General features: G+C 51.2%; 7 protein-coding genes across 7 annotated transcripts; 4 read left to right on the forward strand and 3 right to left on the reverse strand.

The window, feature by feature from the left end:
* Nucleotides 1-204: 204 nt before the first annotated feature.
* Nucleotides 205-1,977, forward strand: BJX67DRAFT_273554 (uncharacterized protein). The gene is made up of 2 exons (XM_071026529.1): nucleotides 205-465; nucleotides 518-1,977. The coding sequence occupies exons 1-2, from the start codon at nucleotides 414-416 to the stop codon at nucleotides 1,882-1,884; spliced, it is 1,419 nt and encodes a 472-aa protein (XP_070881996.1). The 5' UTR covers nucleotides 205-413; the 3' UTR covers nucleotides 1,885-1,977.
* Nucleotides 1,978-3,094, forward strand: BJX67DRAFT_273184 (UPF0220 family protein). Its single transcript, XM_071026525.1, has 4 exons — nucleotides 1,978-2,367; nucleotides 2,428-2,688; nucleotides 2,769-2,866; nucleotides 2,936-3,094. Exons 1-4 carry the CDS (start codon nucleotides 2,071-2,073, stop codon nucleotides 2,997-2,999), a joined length of 720 nt encoding a protein of 239 aa, XP_070881997.1. The 5' UTR covers nucleotides 1,978-2,070; the 3' UTR covers nucleotides 3,000-3,094.
* Nucleotides 3,007-4,663, reverse strand: fes1 (Hsp70 nucleotide exchange factor FES1). The gene is made up of 2 exons (XM_071026527.1): nucleotides 3,887-4,663; nucleotides 3,007-3,805 (listed from the first exon to the last, which is right to left on the reverse strand). The coding sequence occupies exons 1-2, from the start codon at nucleotides 4,295-4,297 to the stop codon at nucleotides 3,560-3,562; spliced, it is 657 nt and encodes a 218-aa protein (XP_070881998.1). The 5' UTR covers nucleotides 4,298-4,663; the 3' UTR covers nucleotides 3,007-3,559.
* A 1,184-nt stretch (nucleotides 4,664-5,847) lies between these two features.
* act1 (actin ACT1) lies at nucleotides 5,848-7,595 on the forward strand (the record flags this gene model as incomplete). Its single annotated transcript, XM_071031620.1, has 5 exons — nucleotides 5,848-5,854; nucleotides 5,966-5,996; nucleotides 6,228-6,276; nucleotides 6,494-7,306; nucleotides 7,365-7,595. The coding sequence occupies 5 exons, from the start codon at nucleotides 5,848-5,850 to the stop codon at nucleotides 7,593-7,595; spliced, it is 1,131 nt and encodes a 376-aa protein (XP_070881999.1).
* A 945-nt stretch (nucleotides 7,596-8,540) lies between these two features.
* ade1 (bifunctional aminoimidazole ribotide synthase/glycinamide ribotide synthase) lies at nucleotides 8,541-11,648 on the reverse strand. The gene is made up of 3 exons (XM_071030247.1): nucleotides 11,052-11,648; nucleotides 10,469-10,996; nucleotides 8,541-10,406 (listed from the first exon to the last, which is right to left on the reverse strand). Exons 1-3 carry the CDS (start codon nucleotides 11,329-11,331, stop codon nucleotides 8,800-8,802), a joined length of 2,415 nt encoding a protein of 804 aa, XP_070882000.1. The 5' UTR covers nucleotides 11,332-11,648; the 3' UTR covers nucleotides 8,541-8,799.
* A 69-nt stretch (nucleotides 11,649-11,717) lies between these two features.
* BJX67DRAFT_273922 (Pet127 family protein) lies at nucleotides 11,718-14,400 on the forward strand. Its single transcript, XM_071026532.1, has 4 exons — nucleotides 11,718-12,025; nucleotides 12,111-12,426; nucleotides 12,478-12,541; nucleotides 12,617-14,400. The coding sequence occupies exons 1-4, from the start codon at nucleotides 11,858-11,860 to the stop codon at nucleotides 14,190-14,192; spliced, it is 2,124 nt and encodes a 707-aa protein (XP_070882001.1). The 5' UTR covers nucleotides 11,718-11,857; the 3' UTR covers nucleotides 14,193-14,400.
* Nucleotides 14,401-15,173: 773 nt separating this feature from the next.
* On the reverse strand, nucleotides 15,174-19,052 carry BJX67DRAFT_385133 (uncharacterized protein; the record flags this gene model as incomplete). The annotated part of the gene is made up of 1 exon (XM_071033796.1): nucleotides 15,174-19,052. The coding sequence occupies one exon, from the start codon at nucleotides 19,050-19,052 to the stop codon at nucleotides 15,174-15,176; it is 3,879 nt and encodes a 1,292-aa protein (XP_070882002.1).
* Nucleotides 19,053-19,493: the final 441 nt, after the last annotated feature.

Here is a 19,493-nt window from a genome sequence, read left to right on the forward strand (position 1 = left end):
TTTGCACCCAGTACTTGAATGAATACGCATATTTTTTTTACGAATTCTGGGGGCGCTTTCCTGGACTTGACACGATATTCTCCTCTTGATTCGTCACTGTTGTTAGGCGATATGATATTCTGATGTACTATAGCCACTTGTGCGGTTATATAGAGAAATTTCAAGGATGGATCCAAGTGGTCTATTGAATGTACGCAGTGTGAATCCTCCACGCCGATACCGAGTTGTGAACTTGGGAGCCTGGAAAAGCGGCTGCCCATGGAGAGTGAGACATCACGTGACCACGCGCCCCGTCTTCGCACGCGTCGTGTCAATTGTCAATGCAACCGGCCGATCGCAGACAACATAAGTTCGGGGAGATGGTACGCTTATAATACGTGCGCTGTTGGGTGCATGGACAGAGAGCTGTAAAGATGAATATTTGGTCTGGCGCAATTTCACTCGATGAAGAATTGCAGCTCCAAGGTGAGACGGCCCTTCGCGTCGAGGTGTGAAATCGCTCACTTCCTATCTCCAGGCCTACAGCTCATTGATCAATCCGGTGGTTGGCATTCAGACATACTTAAAAACTCTACTCTCGGATTTCGCTCGTTTGTGAACCCAGCTCTAGTTCCGTTATACGCGCGCGTTGGTCCGAACCTCGAACTTCATACGAACGACCCAGAGACTTCTCGATGGCTGAAGCAGAAATTGCTCGGCAACATATGGTTAGAAGATGAGGAGTTGGATCGCTTTCAGTCAATCCAGTGCCCTGTTGGTTTCCTCGTGAGTTTCGATGGCGCAACACGCCCAAAGGCCTCAGCGCCGACAGCCACCGATCTGTTAGTATACGGTGTCCTCTCAACAACAGGTTCGTATGAACGGCCGCCCACGCCGCCTTTATCGTCCTCGCCAGATATTGAGGAGCAACTTGGCGGTTTTTCCAAACAAGGGTTGAGAGTATATGCTACTCCAATCTCTGGAACCCTTATTTCAAGAGCGCAGGCTCTTCCCAATCACAAAGGTGTCAGCCATGAGGAATTTGCCCAGTTCCTTCCGGATCTCCATTCGCCGAGTCCCAAACGCAAGCGCGTGGCGAGTCTCTTCGAGTCTGTGGCGCAACATCACAAAAGAGTACGGCATAAGGGGGGCGAGGCTGTATCGCAGTTAATGGCACAAAGCCTCTCGCAGTCGTCACAGCATTTGCAGAGCCTCAGAGTCAAGCAAGAATCCGAGGAGCCTGCGCTTCCAATACTAAACAAGATCGCGTCTCACCGGTCTAGATCACTCTCAGTCAGTTCAAACCTAAATCCCAACAAGGTGTGGGAAGCTCGCACGGAGCCCTCGCGACCTCCTACAAACCGGAATCAGACGCGAGATTTGAGTTCCAAGCGAGATACGCCAACACTGACGCCGTCAATGGGAATCCCTGCGAGACGCCAAAGTGCGTCCCCCTCTACTGTACCATCTTCTGGATGCAAGGAGGCTTCCGCAAATCTGGAAGAAGTAGACACCGTCATTTCTGAGAACAAGAACACCATCACCCGTACCATTTTGACTTGTATGCGACTGTACGGATACAACCGCTCGGCGCGACCACTATCTTCCCACAAGCCTCTTTCCCATGATGATATGGTTCCTTCGCTTAGCGAATGCAGAGAATCGCAGATGCCTGGAGGGGACAGTGTCACGCTCCCTGTCTCTACCTCGAGTAGCGACGAAGACGAGTTCAAGGCCATGTACCACGCGACCTACCGCGCATCAACGTTTGCTCTGCGAAAGTATCTCCGCGAACCAGCTGTGGATGATTATGGGTCGAAGTCGGTGCCACCTGTGCTGGAAAAAGGGAAAGCCATGACGTATATTGATGGATTTCTGAAGCTATTTTGTGAGGAAGAACACTAAGCCCGGCTGGGCTTGGCGAAGACTTGATGAAGCTACGAAGTGAAAAGGTAGCGACCCTGCATTACCAGGAGTTTGAGATTTCAAATTTGAGAGATCATCCTTGTCAATCCGCTCTTAACATACTGTGCTATTCTGCCCGAGAAGGCAAGAAGATGAGAGTCAGAATTCAGGAGGATTTAGTGAAGAATGCCGATGAGGTCAGGCAACTCGTGTGGAGCAGAAAGTAAACCCGGAGCGGATTTTTCCCAGATCCGACCCAGCTGCATCCATCGTCATCCTGCCTCTCCAAATCAGCAGGAGAATACAATCCGGACAGCCAGCACCAGCACCAGCGCTCCTTTCACAGCTCGATCGCATATCCAATTACCCAGACGGATTTCTGCAATGGACGGCTCTGACAACCGCCTATTCCGCTTCTCCAAGCCCGAATGGCTCAACAACTCCGCCGTGCGCAATGCAGGCGTCTATGCATCAGGCGCACTAGTAGGGGCCATCACTACCTGAGTCGCAGCTCAACTCCGCTAATGAATATTTTTCATCCAGTTTTCTCTCGGTTTCTTCTTTCTGATTGACGCCGCCGCTTTCTCGCATAGCTCCCGCAACGGCTCGGATGTTCACGTCAAGTTCACCGACTGGATCCCCGGTATCTGTTCGGCCCTCGGAATGCTCGTCATTAACTCCATCGAGAAATCTAGGCTGCAGGCCAATAGCTTCAGCTACAGCGGGAACGGTGTTGCGTGGAAGGCGCGCTTTGTGCTTTTTTTGGGGTTTGCATTGTTGGCTGGGGGGTTAGCGGGGAGTGTGGTAGGTTCCCTTGTGCCCTGTCCAAGGTCTTGGAGCTTGAAGGATAAAGCGTGTGTGGACTTGCTAACGGGACGATATAGACGGTTATGGTTCTCAAGTACCTTGTCAAGGGTTATCCACTGCCGACGCTCTACTTTGGAATCGCGAATGTTATTGCCAATGGGTTGGTAATGCTTAGGTGAGTGGTCCGGTCACCTGTGTTGTATGATTGGCAACTCTTGCTAATCTGTTCCTTGTTTGCACGTAGTTCGATTGTCCTATGGGTGTCTCAGAACATCGAAGACGACTACACGTACAACTTGGCGCTTTGAGCCCACGGGCGGTCGGGGTGGTTGTATTCGAGGGGGAGCTTCTCCGTGCAGAGTATTTTGTACTGAACGATTCTAAATGACCCCGAAATGACATGTGTCCACCCCATCCTCGACACTACTGTGTTTGCTACACCCGTTCATCGTCTGATTTGTGGGCCGGCGTAAAGGTTCTGGTACTGTTTCTTCTTTCATGTCAGAAATGCATTTGGGAGCACCAAACTTGTCTATATATCCGGAGATGACTTCTTTTCCCGTAAGGATGCGCACACCACCAACCCCCCAGGTAGCCCAAGGGCAGTGGTCGATTGCATACGTATGTATGCACTTCGTGTCGAGATTCGCGTGGCGACTTTCTAAGACGGTGCCTTTGCTAGGGGAAGCCCGTGCCGTTGACGACTTCGTCACCGGGTCATCCAAAGTGAGACTCATCTGAGAAATGACGGGGAAAGCCTCGTCAAAAGCCGTCTGCCTGTCCTATACATTCACGTGACCGCAGCCATCGTGGAAAGTCGGAAGTCATCAGAATTTATAATTCTTTCATCCGTGAAGGCGGCGTTGAATTACGACGACGGAGCGGGGTGAGCTCTCAATTTATCCATGATAGCATCGATAGCTTCCATGTCTCCAGCGTCGACTTTCTCGCCGTTGGTATATCCGTCCGGAAGAAACTTGCTCAGCTCATCCATACTCGGCTGATAGTTGCGCACGCCGGAAGAGATAGCGTAGATAGCCTTTTTGCGGACGGCTGTGGTGGGATCCTGGGTAGATAGGGAGACTAGAGTTGGGATGGCGTTCATGACAATGAGCTGTTGAGAAATCCCGTTAGCTTCCATTCTGATCACTTTAAACTCGGGTAAAAAACGGAGAAAGATGAAGAAATTACACACCTTATCCTGAGCCTTCTCATTATTTTGCACTGCCGTCCCAATGCACCATGCCGCCATCCGTCTCATATCAGGCTCCTCATGTTTCAAGAGGTCAACGAGCGGCGTCCACAGCCCCAACGGTTCCAAGTTGTTCGCATTATCAATGGACTCGATCAACTGCTCAAAATTATCAAAGGCAATTAATTTGTTTTCGAGATCGACGTCGTCCGAGCGAAGGGTTTCCATGGCAGCTTTCATCAGATCGGCTTCGGAGGGACCCCCGAACAGGGCGTTGAGCATCTGCGGAGTGATTCCGCGGGACGTATTCGGGGAATCGCCCTCTGTGTTTGCATCGAGGGCTCCAGGTTGTTGGCCGGGTTTCGTGGAGTGTTCAATTCCCCATTTGAGGAGGTTATTCATGTTGGGGTCCATTGTGCAGATTGGTTAAAGTTTTCTACCCCCTAGAATCGTCAAGCCCAAGTGAGGTCCCGGGCAGTGTAAGATGGAAGATAAAGTAACTGTGAAGTTTATACGTGAGACCAAGAGTTTAGAGAATGTGTCCCAAGGCAATGTATGCAAATTGGAGGATAAATATGGCGGTAGAACGTTGAAGGCCGAACATCATGGATGGAGCCAAAAGTTGCCCAAGGTGGCGGGCGGCGGTCCGTTCTAGCCTGATCCAGACGCTTCAAGCAAAACCCATGACTTTCGATCCTATTCTACACGAAGCAGACACCCAAGAATGCCCAGAGAGAGCAGTCTCTGCAGAATAATACTGCTGTCTGATATTGCGGCTCATTCGCAGATTCTTCCCTTTTCCCATGAGACCAATCATTGCATCCTTCTCCAATTTTGAGATACTGCACTGTCTTGTTACCCCGCCGTGATTAAGCCCCGCGATGCTGTCATACAACAAAAAAGCATCTCTCTAGGGTTGAATGCTGACCCTTGAGATTTTGATTACGAGTACCGCTGCATCGCTGAAATAGGCATCTTTTTTCCCTAGAGAAACAATAAGAATATCGTTGCACTCTCCTTTGACAATTGCATTGTGCTCGCTGCTCAACCCGGAAAAGGCGGTAAGCCCAGGTTGAATTTCTCGATAACACCTGCCACGCCGAATGGCCAAGCTGATAACACTATCGAGCACTCGAGACGTAGGAGGTCATATCTGTGAAGGCCCGATAGAATTAAGAAGGTCGGTTTTGCAGACTTCCTCAGTTGGACGAGGGGGGAGAATTTGGGAGCCTGAATTTCTCCTCAGGCATTGGCGTTTTGAGCTATGACGAAGACAATAATAGAACGAATAAGAGAAGCGATTGAGGGAACCCTTCCCTCTGGGACAGACCGGGCTGAACCAATTTTCGTAGCCTTGGATTTCGCGGTATGCCCCACGAGGATTCATCATCTCACCTGAACTGGAAATGACACCTCAGCTCCCGAGGGTCGGGCTGCGGGTTTGGTGGGAAGGGAATCATCATAATCATTCTGCCTGAGAGGCAACACTCTGTCAAAATTCTTATAAAACCAACCAATTGAGCTGTCGCAAGGGGACCACCACTCTCTTGTTTCCCGACAGAAGTATCCACGTAGGTCTGGTGTGGCGGTGACAATAACTTGCACTAGACGAGACTAAGCCCCCTTTGGCGCCTCACCATCGCAACGAACTTACCACCAGTTTCCAGCCCCTTTCTCCTTGTGCTGCGCTGCGCTGCTGTTCAGGTTTGGCTGCTGCTGCTGACTACTCCGCCTACCCGCTCCCTCGTTCCCTCCTCCAACCACAACCACCACCAAACTCGACTCTCTGAACTGTCTTTCCTCTCCCCTTCTCTCTCTCCTCCACTTTCCCACCCCCCAACAACAAGCACCTCGCGCTTTTTTCCTCGTGCTATCATCTCTCCTCCTCCCTTTCTTCCCATCATCCCCATTTCTTTTTCCTCCTTGTTCTTCGTAGTTCGCTTCTTCATCCACTCCGAGACACCATGGAAGGTAAAGTTTCTGCCACATTGACGCCTTGCTTCCCTCGCTTGTTCCCCTCCCCTCCACATTTCTATCATATGTCAACCTTACGCTAACTTGACCTTCTTTGGTTCTCTATAGAGGAAGTTGCTGCTCTTGTTATCGACAATGGGTATGTCATGAGCGTGTTTTCGATGGCATCTTAGATGCCTCGCCTTCCTTCGTTGTTGTTCCCTAAACACTCGCTCCCCCCGCCGCTGGTCGCAATGGCCTGTTCGTCCGACCGTCTCAGCCGGCCATTGGCGTCTGGTTGTGAGGAGGAATCATCCAATATGATAGCCCCAGATATTTCCGTGCATGCAATTTATGGTCTGCTTGGTATGCTGACATAGAATGCCTTTAGTTCGGGTATGTGCAAGGCGGGTTTCGCCGGTGACGATGCTCCCCGAGCTGTCTTTCGTAAGTCAACCCCTCAACATCACCTCATATAGACCCCCTTCCCCTCAGGCGCCATTCTTGATCACCCCGTCATCAAGAGCAGTGGCCTCATAGGCGGTGAACTTCAGTCTCACCGGCAACCCTCTGCTCCCACAACTCGAAAGCTAACCATGTTGCGCAGCATCCATTGTCGGTCGCCCCCGTCACCATGGGTAAATTACCCCGTTTTAGTTCCCCTTCGACTGGGTGGTGACCGCTGACTCCCAGTGCAGTATCATGATTGGTATGGGTCAGAAGGACTCCTATGTCGGTGATGAGGCACAGTCCAAGCGTGGTATCCTCACGCTCAGATACCCCATTGAGCACGGTGTCGTCACGAACTGGGATGACATGGAGAAGATCTGGCATCACACATTCTACAACGAACTCCGTGTCGCTCCCGAGGAGCACCCGATTCTCTTGACCGAAGCCCCCATCAACCCCAAGTCCAACCGTGAGAAGATGACCCAGATCGTCTTCGAGACCTTCAACGCTCCTGCCTTCTATGTCTCCATTCAGGCTGTCCTGTCTTTGTATGCTTCCGGTCGTACCACCGGTATCGTCCTGGACTCCGGTGACGGTGTTACCCACGTCGTCCCCATCTATGAGGGTTTCTCCCTCCCTCACGCGATCTCTCGTGTCGACATGGCTGGTCGTGACCTGACGGATTACCTGATGAAGATCTTGGCGGAGCGCGGATACACCTTCTCCACTACCGCTGAGCGTGAAATTGTCCGTGACATCAAGGAGAAGCTCTGCTACGTCGCCCTTGACTTTGAGCAGGAGATCCAGACTGCGTCTCAGAGCTCTAGCTTGGAGAAGTCTTACGAGCTGCCCGATGGGCAGGTCATCACCATTGGTAACGAGCGTTTCCGTGCTCCTGAGGCTCTCTTCCAGCCTAGTGTCCTGGGCCTGGAGAGCGGCGGTATCCACGTCACCACATTCAACTCCATCATGAAGTGTGACGTCGATATCCGTAAGGATCTGTACGGCAACATTGTCATGGTACGTGCCCACACTTTTCATTTGACCTCCTCCGTCTTGATACTGAACAACTCTTCAGTCTGGTGGTACCACTATGTATCCCGGTATTTCCGACCGTATGCAGAAGGAAATCACCGCTCTCGCCCCCTCTTCCATGAGGGTGAAGATCATTGCTCCTCCTGAGCGTAAATTCTCCGTCTGGATTGGTGGCTCCATTCTTGCTTCCCTGTCCACCTTCCAGCAGATGTGGATCTCCAAGCAGGAGTACGATGAGAGCGGTCCTTCGATCGTCCACCGCAAGTGCTTCTAAGGTACGAGCTAACCACGCCCTTCATCTCAACAGCAATGGAACCGGGCTAACAATTGCTTACAGCTCTTGGCGTTGTATGTTGTCGTGTCGTGTATTTCCCGTTTTATTAAAAGATCAAACGGAGACAAAGTGTGGCTCGCGGGCCGTCTCTGACTCGCACTAGGAGGAAGAATGCCTGAAAAAGGAACTTGATTTTAGCTGTGGAATAGAGATGGTTTGTTTGAGGCTCTTGTCGCTTGGCGCAGGGGGCGAATTCGAACGGCAGCTTGTGAAAACCGAAGGTGGGAAAAGTCGATGGATACTGTACATGGGTCTCATTGCCAGTGCGGTGAAAGCTTCCTCTCATATAGTTCAATCCTTGTTCGAATTCGTTTGTTTCATTTGGACCGCTTTCTCCTTGACACTCTCACCTCCGGGCACCACCGCCGAGAATATTTGTTTTCCTGTGGAGCTGACGAGCGTGTCTTTGCCACTAGTTGTTTCCGTTTTGTTCTACTCTGATCCGATCCTGTTTCCTCCCCCCGAACCTTGGAATTGTCCACATTCTCTCTCCGCAGCGCGCGTTTCCAGCAGCGAACTTGATATCAGTATAGTATGGAACAAGTAGCCTAAAATACACCCTAGTACGGACGACAATGATCTCATCGCAATGCCTTTTACTTCTATGTGATGGAGCATATGTACTGCCATCGATGCTGTGCAGACTTGCTCCAATGCAGCAGCCTCTTGATTTGACGCACTATCCAAGTAGTACTTGTCCCACTGGACCCCGAGAATCAAAACACCCAACCCTCCTCGCCTAATTTAGCGCAATGCGACACAAGCCCATCTATGTATAAATACTACGAGATTCTATATAAAATGTCATTCTCAAATTTACTCGTACATATTGGAAACCGGAAATTCCACGCGCACACTGGGTTGGCCCCGATGGTATGTATTTTTGTTGCTGTAACGTACTGTTTAGTACAGAATAAAAAGAAATTAATTTCAGTAGGGCTTCGCTGGGGCTCCCTGACCGACAGAGTCCCTCAGAGACAAAACCAAGCATTGAGGAAAGAAAAAGAGGAACTCAGTGGATAAATTAGAAGTTAGATATTGTGATTCTTCAAGGTATATCATTAACATAAAGGCATTTCTTTTCTCTTTCCCGCATCCCCAATAGTATAGATATGTGCTTGTATAATCCACAGCAAAGCAGCGTCTAATCGTCCCACGTCTCAAGCCCAGAAACGATGCAAGACTCTTCACCTTCAGCCTTGACCTTGAGCTCGCCAACCTGGTAGACCGTCTCGCCTTCTTTCTCAAGGAGATCTTTGATCGCGCCTTCGGAGCCTTTCTCGACAACGATAACCATGCCGACACCGCAGTTGAAGGCTCGCGTCATCTCGTGGGTGGAGACGTTGCCATTCTTCTTCAGCCATGAGAAGACGGAGAGCAATGTCCAGGTGGTGGCGTTGATGTGCGCGGTTAGTGTTGGGGGAAGCATGCGGGGCACGTTATCGACAAGGCCGCCGCCGGTGATGTGAGCGAGACCCTTGATTGTGGATGGTGAGGACTTCAGCGCTTTGAGAAGTGGTTTAACGTAGATACGAGTTGGTGTTAGGAGGGCACGACCGAGGGTCTGGGGTCCGCTAGAGGAGGGCGTGGAAAATGGTGCCGGGTCATTGTAGCTTAGCCCGGAACGCTCAACGATCTTCCGGATAAGGGAGTATCCGTTTGAATGAGGGCCTGAAGAGGCCAGAGCGAGCAGGACGTCGCCAGCTTTCATTGCTGATGTATTTGGGAGGATGGTGCGGGCGTTCGGTCCGGAGGTGTTGATGGCGCCGACGGCCGCTCCGACGGCGTCGTAGCTCTCATCGACGAAGAGGCCAGGCATTTCGGCAGTCTCGCCGCCGATGAGGGCGCAGCCTGCCTGCATGCAGCCGTCCGCAACACCGGTTACGAAGGCCGCGGCAGTGCTGACATCGAGCTTACCACAGGAATAGCAGTCGAGGAAGAAGAGGGGCTCTGCACCCTGAACCACGAGGTCATTGACGTTCATGGCCACGAGATCAATGCCCACTGTGTTGTGCACGCCTGTCGCATGTGCGATCTTGAGCTTGGTTCCGACGCCATCGATGGCACCAATCAGAGTGGGAGACTCAGGATGGTAGGCGGAGTTGGCTGCCGCCAGGGAGAAGAGACCTCCGAAGCCTCCAATGACAGCATCAGTTCCAGGACGCTTGGTCTTCGCAACACTACTCTTGATTTTGTTGACGAGGTCATTGCCAGCGTCGATGGAGACTCCGGCAGAGGCGTACGTCAGGGATTGTTGGGCCTCCCGCTGTCGGAAGGCACGGTGCGCAATGTCCTTGCGGTAGAACATGTCTTCAAAGTGGATTGTTTCAATGCCAGCATAGCTTTTCCGCACAGCCTCTTCTAGGCTGGATGCAGTCGCCGTAGCGGCAATTACCCGTCCACCAGCAGTCTGCAGCTCGTCCCCCGCAAGGTTGGTTCCAGCGTGGAAGATCAGGGTCCCGTCAGGGGTTGGGTCCAAGTTAATCTTCTTACCTTTGGCGTATGAACCAGGATATCCACCTGCGACGGCAATGACCGTCGTAGAGAAGTCAGGTTTGACCTTGATAGAAACACCATCGAGCCAATGCTCCGTGCAGGCAACCATGATTTCCGCCAAATCTGTGTCATCGCTAAGCAGAGGAAGAAGAGTTTGGGTCTCTGGGTCTCCGCCCCGAACGTTGTACTCAAGGACTTTAGGGCCGTTATCCGTCATCATCAGGCCGGTGAACAGGATACCAACGAAAGGGAAGCCTTTTGGACTATGTTAGCCTCTTCATACGTGGTGAAGTTTTGGGAACGGCATTTCCACAAACCTTCCCTTCTCATGCCGTCAATGGATGGTTGCACAATGATGCGGTCAATCTCCTCGAGAACACGCTTCGATGAAATCGGCGTCGGGGCGTAGCAGCCCATACCACCCGTGTTTGGGCCTTGGTCCCCGTCGAAAATACGCTTGTGGTCTTGAGCAGCGGGAAGGGATTTGATAGAATAGCCATCGCTGAAAGTCAAGACACTGAGCTCATCTCCCTCAAGGTATTCTTCAATGACGACCTCATTTCCCGCATCACCAAACTGGCGATCGAGCATCATCTCGCGAAGGGCCTGGTGAGCCTCCAGCTTGGACGTAGGAATAATGACACCCTTCCCACCAGCCAAGCCATCGGCTTTGATGACAACGTTGTGAGAGACGCTGTCTAAATATTGGCGTGCCTTTTCGTAATCTGTGAAATTCTCGTACGCAGCGGTGGGGATGTTCTGGCGTCTCATGAAATCTTTCGAGAAGACCTTGGAGCCTTCCATGCGCGCGGCGGCTTTCGAGGGCCCGAAGCACCTAATACCAACTTCATATCTGTTACTAACTAATATCCAACTATTTGAAAGGGAATTTGCACAAACCAGCCTGGAAATAACCCTGAATTCCGTCCACCAGAGGAGCCTCTGGGCCGGGCACGACGAGGTTGACCTGGTTCTTTTGGGCAAAAGCCACCAGTCTGGGGTAGTCGTTTCCTTTGACATTCGCATTTTCGATCTTGTTTGAAGCTCCTGGAGCAGTACCTCCATTTCCTGGGGCGACGTATACGATGTCCACTCGCGGGGATTGGCTAAGTTTCCACGCCAGGGCATGCTCACGTCCGCCGTTCCCGACGACGAGGACGCGCAGATGTTCCTGAGTCATTGCGGAGGGGGGAGATCTCGAGAAAACCTGCCATATCGGAAATAAACATTAAAATTAGCCTTTCATCGATGATTGAGCGTTTGAACAAATTTGGGCATGTTGCCGGCTTCGTGGAGGGGTAGTCGCTCAGATACCCCTCCACTCGTGCGCTACATGAAAGGCACCTTGTCCGGACCAAGAACAGAAATTGTAACTTACCTCTCGAAAAGCCCAAGGGGAGACTAACTGCAGGGTCGGCAAAGATCGCAGTTGTCGAGAAATCAACGAAAATATTGTGCTTCCAACAACTTTTTTTCCGGAGCGGCGCTGTTTTCTCCGGTCCCTCACCAGATTCGGAGGGCCATTCCGGCACAAGGATGTAATACGTATTGTATTGTACGATACAGACATGATTACATTGGCAAGGCGGTGAGCGTTCTCCGAGACGCCGACAAGAAAATTGTCAAGCAGTCCATCAGTTCAGGCCTTTCCCAGGGTAGATCTGATCAATTGGCATGTGCAAGCTCTTGCCCTCTCTTCAAACCGGATGTTTCGGGCCTCCCTACGGTCTGCTTCAGACCCCGTTCTTCGAGAACATGTCTGCCTCTCCTGTTTAGCCGCGGGTCGACCTCAGGCACGCCTCTTCTTCAGCACGCCCCCGTCGCGTGTTGGCCCCGGCAAGAGCGCCAATGATGCTTTGAAGACTCTCACAGAGGTCTGTAAACAACCCTCACCTTGTTCTGCCCGCCCCTACCTTCGCCCTGGGAATCCATTTGAGGCTAACCTAGCTGTGGTAACAGACTCTAAAGTCACACTCAGAGAAGGATCCGACAAAGAAGAAAAAATCAAAGAAAAACCAACAGCCAATAACAGCAGAGACTCAAGACGCAGGCGCGAAGCAACCGCCGGGAGATTCTACCTTACCGGAGCTGCAGCGTATTTTGAAACGGTTAGTCAATCAGCTAGAAAAGCATGCTGAGGAGAAGCGAGAAGAAATCAAAACGACGGCGCTTGAGGATCAAGGGTTTCCTCAACCTCCGAGGAATGTTGTCAGTGGGCTTGTGTCTCGAGAACGTGGCAAGGTGTCCGCAAAGTCGAAAAAGTCACGTTTTAAGGGTATATTCTCGTCCCAATCCTCTAGAGAGACGTCAACTAACGTGTATGAAGAGGTGCAAACAGAGACCCCCAAAGTCCCGCAACTCTCTTATGGCCTACAGAGAGTTCTATTCAAGTATGCTAGGCCTTTTACCACTTCCATTGTCATCCGCGCAATATACTAACGGAGCACCCTTACCCTCGTGCACAGCCCTGGAGTCTATCATCTACGTGATCCCCGGTCTCGTGTCTTCAACTTTGATCCATATCTGGGGTCGGTAATGCCTGTCACCGAATTCGATTTCGCAGCTTTAAAAGACTATGTCACCTCTTCAAAAGACGATACGCTACGAAACATAGCGATCAAGAATGGAAAGAAGTATGTCGGCTCAACCTCAAGCATGACATCCGTCCTGTCACATTTTCATTATTTGCTCTCGGCATGGCGCCCCGTCGAAACTGGCTTGGTATCTCGGGATTTCCCAGACAATTCGCGAGAATTTACCCGTATCCTGCGCGCTCCTGCTGCTGTATTTCTGCGCTACCAAGATGGCATCTACGCAATTGACGCCGACAAGGAGCACGACACGATCAACATCCTCATGAATCTGGGCAAATCAATGGAAAAGCTTCTCACCGTACCGAAGTCGGAATTTGAACGGTATCGACGATCCCATGAGAATAAAATAACTCCAGAGGAGGAACAGTCTACTCCGGAAGCTTACCACTACTCCACAGTGGGAGACTTCATGATGAGGTCTCAATTAGATGCCCATGATCCTCGCCTTCCGGGGACTGGCATGTTTGACCTAAAGACACGTGCAGCCGTTTCAATTCGAATGGATGTACGGAATTTCGACAAGGGCTTAGGCTACCAGATAAAATCTCGTTTCGGGCAGTATGAGTCGTACGACCGCGAGTATTTCGATATGATCCGCTCTGCCTTTCTAAAGTACGCCCTCCAAGTTCGTATGGGACGCATGGACGGCATATTTGTCGCATTTCACAATATACAACAGATCTTCGGCTTTCAGTATATCAGCTTGCCGGAGATGGATAAAGCTTTACACGGCCAGTGGGATACCACCCTTGGCGACGCCGAATTCCGGTTGAGTCTCCAACTCTGGAACAAAATCCTGAACAAAGCTGTAGCCAAATACCCCAAACGGTCTCTCCGTTTCCACTTTGAAGCCAGAGAGACCGAGACCCCGTGCATGTATATCTTCTACGAGCCCGTCACGGACGAGGAGATCCACGCCATCCAAACCAAGAACAAAGCAGAAATCGACGCTCTCCAGAATCGGATCTTGAACTTAGACCCTAAGGAGGTCGAACAAGATATCTCGACCACCGCAGACGAATCAAACGGTGTGGAGCCCGAAGACGAGGAGGCCCTATCCGCAGATCAATCAGAAGAAGCCTCAGTCGAGTCCGACACCGTTCCTGAGGGAGAAAAGCGTGAGGTCTCGGCCATGGTCCTAACCTTGGCAAACCACGTCAACGGCAAACGCGTCGTACGACCTTCAAACCTCACCCCGGAAGACAGCTGGATTGTCGAGTACGAGCTATCTGAGCTTTCCGATACGAAGGCCGCCGCTGGCTACGCAAATTGCAAGAAACGTCGCAAGATCTATCTCGGGGCTCGTGGCGAGGACGTGCCAGGCAGGGAAAGCGGCTACATCAAAAAGCTGAGATTGCTGTCCAAGGAGGGACGTGCGTTTCGAAGTGAACAGAAGAGGCTTGATAAGAAGCGCGGGAAAGTTGTTTTCGATGAGGTGAAAGTGTAATGCATCTTATTTTTCTCCTAGCGCTATGTATATTATAGATTTATATCCTCTTTGGGTACAATTTCTGTGCCACGTAATGTGATTCCTGGGCGTTGGCTTGCTATACCTCTTGCTATTTCCTGGTTCTATTCGCGTATGGCTTCTGGGAGAGTATAGTCATCTAGAAATATCATTGCGTCGTTCGGACGTAAGCGTCGAACGTCGATGGAGTGAAGATATAATATAGCCAGGCCCCCAGCGGCCGCGGATGGAGCAACTTAGAAAGCAGCTTTTGATCAGGTAGTTCAAGTTAACGCTATATATACGGCTCTTCGACGTAGTATATGTACAACGCCATTCCCAACGCCCTGCAAGCGCCGGCAGTAGGTGGTAACAAGTATGCTCAAAACAGGCCCCAGTCGATATACATGCAGTCTCGCCGTCTCACGATATCGTATCATGCAGGCAAAAGCCCTTGGATTGGGTCAAAACCACTTCCCAAGGTTAAATGGGACATTCTATGTCATTAACAATTAAGTCATGTTGGAGAAGGTAAATCGATCCCGTGGAACTTGAGTGCCGGTACGCTCGAGGCGGGGTGGCAGAAATGGCGCGAAATCTATGCGCCAGACACGTGAAATGCGAGTTCAAGTAGACATGGTCTTTGCCTTGTTGGTGGCTATGCGTCTACGGACGCGGGGGGAGGAAATGTACAGTGACCGAACAGAGAGGGAATTCGAAGTTCCAGAAGGTCATGAGAAAAACGAAAATCAAGCCGCAGCGATATCGACAAGAAGAGAAGAAGTTCGATATATCCACTCGTTGAGATTGGTTAAGAGAGGAATTTGGGCGAATGGCATAACAAAGGATCGAGGGCGGTATAGTAACGAATAGTTGTTGAATAGCGACGATGGCATTCCAGTTGTTGATCATCAGGTCTCGTAAATCATCTCTAGAATGCGGACGAGTTATCTGGAGCTGCCAACATCCTTGGTGAAGAATCTAATGGGGGAATTCCCCGAGATCAAACTGAGGTGGCGACCAGTCCAAAGTCAGTGGCTTGTCGACCGATACACACACCGGACCAGATTTCATACTTTCCAGCTTCTTTCGCTCCCTCGACGAGAGGAAACCTCTCAATGTAGAGGAAGCCGTTCCGTATGCGCTTCGTGCACTAACACCAGTTCCAGTACTAGTAGAGACGGTGCTAGAGCTACGGGCGCTTCGGATGCTGCTAGATTTGCTAATGGTGGACGGCAAAACAGGAACTGGAAGTCCAGAACGGGTTGAGGAACCCGACGTGGCATATTCTGATGGGAATATCTGCGATGGGGGATCCGATTTTGGTAATAGATAGGGCGACTTCTGGACCTCATGATCCACGCTACTCTGCGTATCGAGACTCTGGAAAATCTCCAGATGCGAGCTGCCGCTCGTTTCGCTGATTAGTTGGGCCGTCTGGGTACCGGGAGACTGAATGTCACTGATAGATAAGGTGACACCGAGCTCGAGCTGTTCGAGCATTGTCCCAAGGCTGGCTGCGGTTGCAGGACGCCCATCACTGGCAGCATCATCACCGACATGACAGGTCTCGCTCTCGTCGATGCCGTTAGCGAGGTTGTAATTTCGGAAGAGGTATCGCCGTAAACGGGCAACTTCTGCGTCCCATTTTGAGCTCAATGACTGCAATATGGCCTCTACTTGAGCATTCATAGGTGACCCCGAGTGCTCGACAGCTGAAAGGGAGCTTGTGGTGGCGCGTACGTGGCCTTGAGAATTGGAGTGCTTCGCCAATTTACCACTGACCGACGTATGTTTGACGTTGATTGCAGCATGCAATGACCGGCGTAGAGAGTTTGCAGCCGAGTGCTGGGAAACACTCAGCTCCCGTTTCACGTTCTCAATTTCACGGCGTACTTTGTCGAGCGACCGGGTTCTGTCAAGATCCATACACGACAAGCTTAGCAAAGATCGATTTTTCTGGAGCCCATTGACTAGCACGGTAAACGACTGGAGGTTGATATCATTGTTCTCACAATAGATTTCGAGAAGGCTGGTATTGTTTTCAAGCACAGAAGCTAAGGTATTGGCGCCTTGTAGACCGAGTTTCTGGTGTTCAATCCTCAGCACCTTCAGGGACTTGTTCTTTTTCAAACCAGTCAGGGCTAGGTTGAGACCAATTCCAAACCGTGCTACATCCAAGTGCGCACTTTCGCCGCTGATATTTAGGTCCTCAAGGGTATCATTCTCCTCAAACATCAATTGAAGCGACTTGCACGTCTCCGGACCGGCGTCGTATGGAAGGGAAGCCTTCGAGATATCAAGATATTTCAAAGTGCGGTTCTTCCGCAAGGATTCGGCTAGGTTCTGAAACTGCTCTTCCCTCTTAAAATCAATCATCCTCATCGACAAATGAGACGGGGTTTTGTCTTGCGCAATGGCATCACACAGGTATGAGCATCCAAGATCTAGTCGGTTATCGTCGGCGTGGAGGTGGAGATTACGGCCGTGTGCTACAACTGCTAGCGAGTGCAGAAAGATGGCAACATCCTGCCCCGTGAGCCCGCACTGGTCGACTCGAACAACCCGTAGACGCTCGGACTTGTCGCTGGCTAGATATGTCGCAATCGAGTCCACTGTCTCTCTGTTGACGGCTGTTCGACTGATGGAAAGCTCTTCAAGCCTCCACTTGAACAAGATTGTTGCCGGAATGAGTGGTTCAGGTCCTGAGGTCCGAGAAATGCGTGACAAGTCGAGCCTCCTTATCTGGCCAAAGTAGCCAAGATACTGCTGTAACATTTCGGGTTTAATACGGCCCTGCACCCCAGAAATGTTGATCGCTTCAAGAGTCGAAACCTGAGCAACAGTTGTTGAAAGAAGCAGATCGATATCGTGGGCGGAGAGACCGCAATTTCCCACTTCCAGTGCACGTAAATGACTTCCCCTCTGCGACGCTGCATCAACAAGGTAGTCCAAATCGGAGTCATCGAGTTTTATGCCATTAAGAACGACCCAGTCAACGCTTGTGAGTTCCCGGCGACAAATGGGAAATATTGCCTCCGGGATCCCACATCCGGGGTCATGGCTTTCCTTGTCGGAGTGGGGTGTTCTGCTAAGAGTGTGGGAGAAATCCAATCGCCGGAGCCATTTGCTCTTCAAGGTCAGCGCCCGAACTTCCTGCGATAAGACGGACAGATTTTCTTGACCCGGAATATAGACCTGTGCGTTTGCACGGGTGAGTACCGCATCTTTATCAATCCCATGCAGGTCTCGTAGGCCCTGAATAGGATCCAAACTGACCCCACTGAAAGAAATCGAGCGGAATGATTCGTTATACCTCAATGCTCGCATGAGAGCAATCAGCTCCAACGGCGTATATTTACTCCCGCAAGCCGAGGCAGGCCGTAGAAGCTTGAAGCAGGGCGCGTCGCCGCATTGGGTGTCTATAGTGTATCGAATATTGGAAGTGTCAATGCCATAACTTGCACAGTAGGCCACCAAAGTTCGGTCAAAACAGCCATAATCTTCATCCAGGCATACGGGAGGGAAGTTGCTTTCGTTACTGAGATCCCGAGGTACGATGAAGCTATAGGGCTGGTTGACCCAGAGTGGACGGAGATACTCGGTTTGTTGCCTGACCCAGTAAGCAATTTCCAGCGAATGGACGGAGGCCAGAAAGATTGACGAAGGTTTTTGAAGTGGAATTCGAAAGGTCAAGTGTAGGCTATCGTCACCCCACTCCATTGACAGGCTTGTCAGGTTCATAAGACCGAAAGCCGATGCGGTGTCGAGATCGTTTAGAGACACCGTCGAACTGCGGTTAGAAATTTTATTCAGCGCAACTATATGGAGCTTGTGTATTCCAAGGGCAAGGTAGCATCCGCTGGGTGATAGTTTGGTAAGTTCGTCCGATGACGCCCGCGCCGGGGACTTGCTTGAGGCCATTTGGATCACTCGGAACATATGAAAGCTCTCCGGGTCATAGTCGCGCTCGTATTCTAGCATCCTGACAACGCAGTCCAACGCCCTCGGTTCAAAGGGCATAGGAGAGGTCCCGCGAGTCATCTCAGCAGCAGACCGAATCCCAACCATCCAGAGATTGAGCTCCTGAAGGTCCGGGGTTTGCATCTGAATAAAAGTGGTCTTCTGTGCCCGTTCATTCATATAGGCCACCTCTACAGACGCGGATGGCTTTCCATCATCAAGCATGTAAACCGCGACAATGCTGTTCAGGGGGATCCCCGAGGATGCGTCACCCATAGCACAGAGCTGTGGATCTTGCAAGGAACTAATCGATGCGACAGACTGTCTGTTCGCAGCCGTTCGAGCCATCGATGGGGGGATCGACGGAAACATATCCATTGCTTTATTCAGACTTTTGAACCGGACGAGATGGGTATCCGTTAGGACAAGGTATTGGCTTTTCTTCCTCCACATTCCCCCGGTGGTCTGAATTTCGCCATGGTGTAGGATGACCGACCCAATCCCGCTCCCCGCATCCTCACCATCAGCCGAACACCGAGTTGGTTCGTCATCGTCGAGTGAATGGAGCGACCTGAGGGAGCCAAATACCGAGGTTCGCTTCTTCTGCAGTGATTTTCGGCGAGAGCGAGGGCCGTCGGGGACGATCGCCGGCGAAGATGCAACCCTGGAGGCTAGTCCTTCGGTACCAGGACCACGATAGCCGGCCGGAGCTCTTACAGGACTGGGGTTCCTGCCCCCAAAGAAGCCCGAATTGCGCCGCGGTCTTTTTCTAAGGACATTCACGTCATGAGTTGGAGATCGGTCGAGGGGGATCGGACCGGGATTGGCGGTCGTGGACAATGGGCCAAATGCACCCAAACTCTTCCTTCGCTCCCTCTTTCCCAAACTTTCGGCCATCACGAGGGAAAGCAGAAGCCGGGAAAGAGAAGAATCAAAGCGAAGCCGAGTGGGTTTAGGTTTGGGAGGAGGAGGATTGTGAGATCGTAGCAATGATCACATCGAGGACGGCTATTGTTACACGATCACTAAACCGGGAGGAAATGAATAAAAGAATGTCAGCTGTCACTTGATGATAAGCAGCAAAGCTTGAATGGACATGATGCAAGACAAGCTAAGGGGATATAAATTAGAAAGGTGGAGAAGGGAAGAGACAAAGCAAATCGGAGAGCGAGGGAAGAGAACCTTGGAAGAGGGGATGAGAAACAAGTGGAACATACAGCAGCCTTTTGAAGCACTTCCAAGCCTCACCGTGCCATGGAGACGTCCAAGCGGTGGACAGACCAGGTCAGGCGAGACGATTGGCGATATTAGTAGGCAACTGAGCGAGATTAACTTCTG

The sequence above is a fragment of the Aspergillus lucknowensis genome (genome assembly GCF_044049455.1).
Source record: "Aspergillus lucknowensis strain CBS 449.75 chromosome Unknown BJX67scaffold_58, whole genome shotgun sequence".
Classification (NCBI taxonomy): domain Eukaryota; kingdom Fungi; phylum Ascomycota; class Eurotiomycetes; order Eurotiales; family Aspergillaceae; genus Aspergillus; species Aspergillus lucknowensis.

What these genes read in the sequence shown, in the direction of transcription:
- BJX67DRAFT_273554 (XM_071026529.1), top strand. Translation starts at nt 414, where the DNA reads ATGAATATTTGGTCTGGCGCAATTTCACTCGATGAAGAATTGCAGCTC. An exon ending in TGAAGAATTGCAGCTCCAAG is followed by an intron (nt 466 to 517) that starts GTGAGACGGCCC and finishes TCCTATCTCCAG; the next exon opens with GCCTACAGCTCATTGATCAA.
- BJX67DRAFT_273184 (XM_071026525.1), top strand. Translation starts at nt 2,071, where the DNA reads ATGCCGATGAGGTCAGGCAACTCGTGTGGAGCAGAAAGTAAACCCGGA. An exon ending in GGGGGTTAGCGGGGAGTGTG is followed by an intron (nt 2,689 to 2,768) that starts GTAGGTTCCCTT and finishes GGGACGATATAG; the next exon opens with ACGGTTATGGTTCTCAAGTA. An exon ending in AATGGGTTGGTAATGCTTAG is followed by an intron (nt 2,867 to 2,935) that starts GTGAGTGGTCCG and finishes GTTTGCACGTAG; the next exon opens with TTCGATTGTCCTATGGGTGT.
- fes1 (XM_071026527.1), bottom strand. Translation starts at nt 4,297, where the DNA reads ATGGACCCCAACATGAATAACCTCCTCAAATGGGGAATTGAACACTCC. An exon ending in ATGAGAAGGCTCAGGATAAG is followed by an intron (nt 3,806 to 3,886) that starts GTGTGTAATTTC and finishes ATTTCTCAACAG; the next exon opens with CTCATTGTCATGAACGCCAT.
- ade1 (XM_071030247.1), bottom strand. Translation starts at nt 11,331, where the DNA reads ATGACTCAGGAACATCTGCGCGTCCTCGTCGTCGGGAACGGCGGACGT. An exon ending in TCAGGGTTATTTCCAGGCTG is followed by an intron (nt 10,997 to 11,051) that starts GTTTGTGCAAAT and finishes ACAGATATGAAG; the next exon opens with TTGGTATTAGGTGCTTCGGG. An exon ending in TGACGGCATGAGAAGGGAAG is followed by an intron (nt 10,407 to 10,468) that starts GTTTGTGGAAAT and finishes ATAGTCCAAAAG; the next exon opens with GCTTCCCTTTCGTTGGTATC.
- BJX67DRAFT_273922 (XM_071026532.1), top strand. Translation starts at nt 11,858, where the DNA reads ATGTTTCGGGCCTCCCTACGGTCTGCTTCAGACCCCGTTCTTCGAGAA. An exon ending in GAAAAAGTCACGTTTTAAGG is followed by an intron (nt 12,427 to 12,477) that starts GTATATTCTCGT and finishes ACGTGTATGAAG; the next exon opens with AGGTGCAAACAGAGACCCCC. An exon ending in CTACAGAGAGTTCTATTCAA is followed by an intron (nt 12,542 to 12,616) that starts GTATGCTAGGCC and finishes CCTCGTGCACAG; the next exon opens with CCCTGGAGTCTATCATCTAC.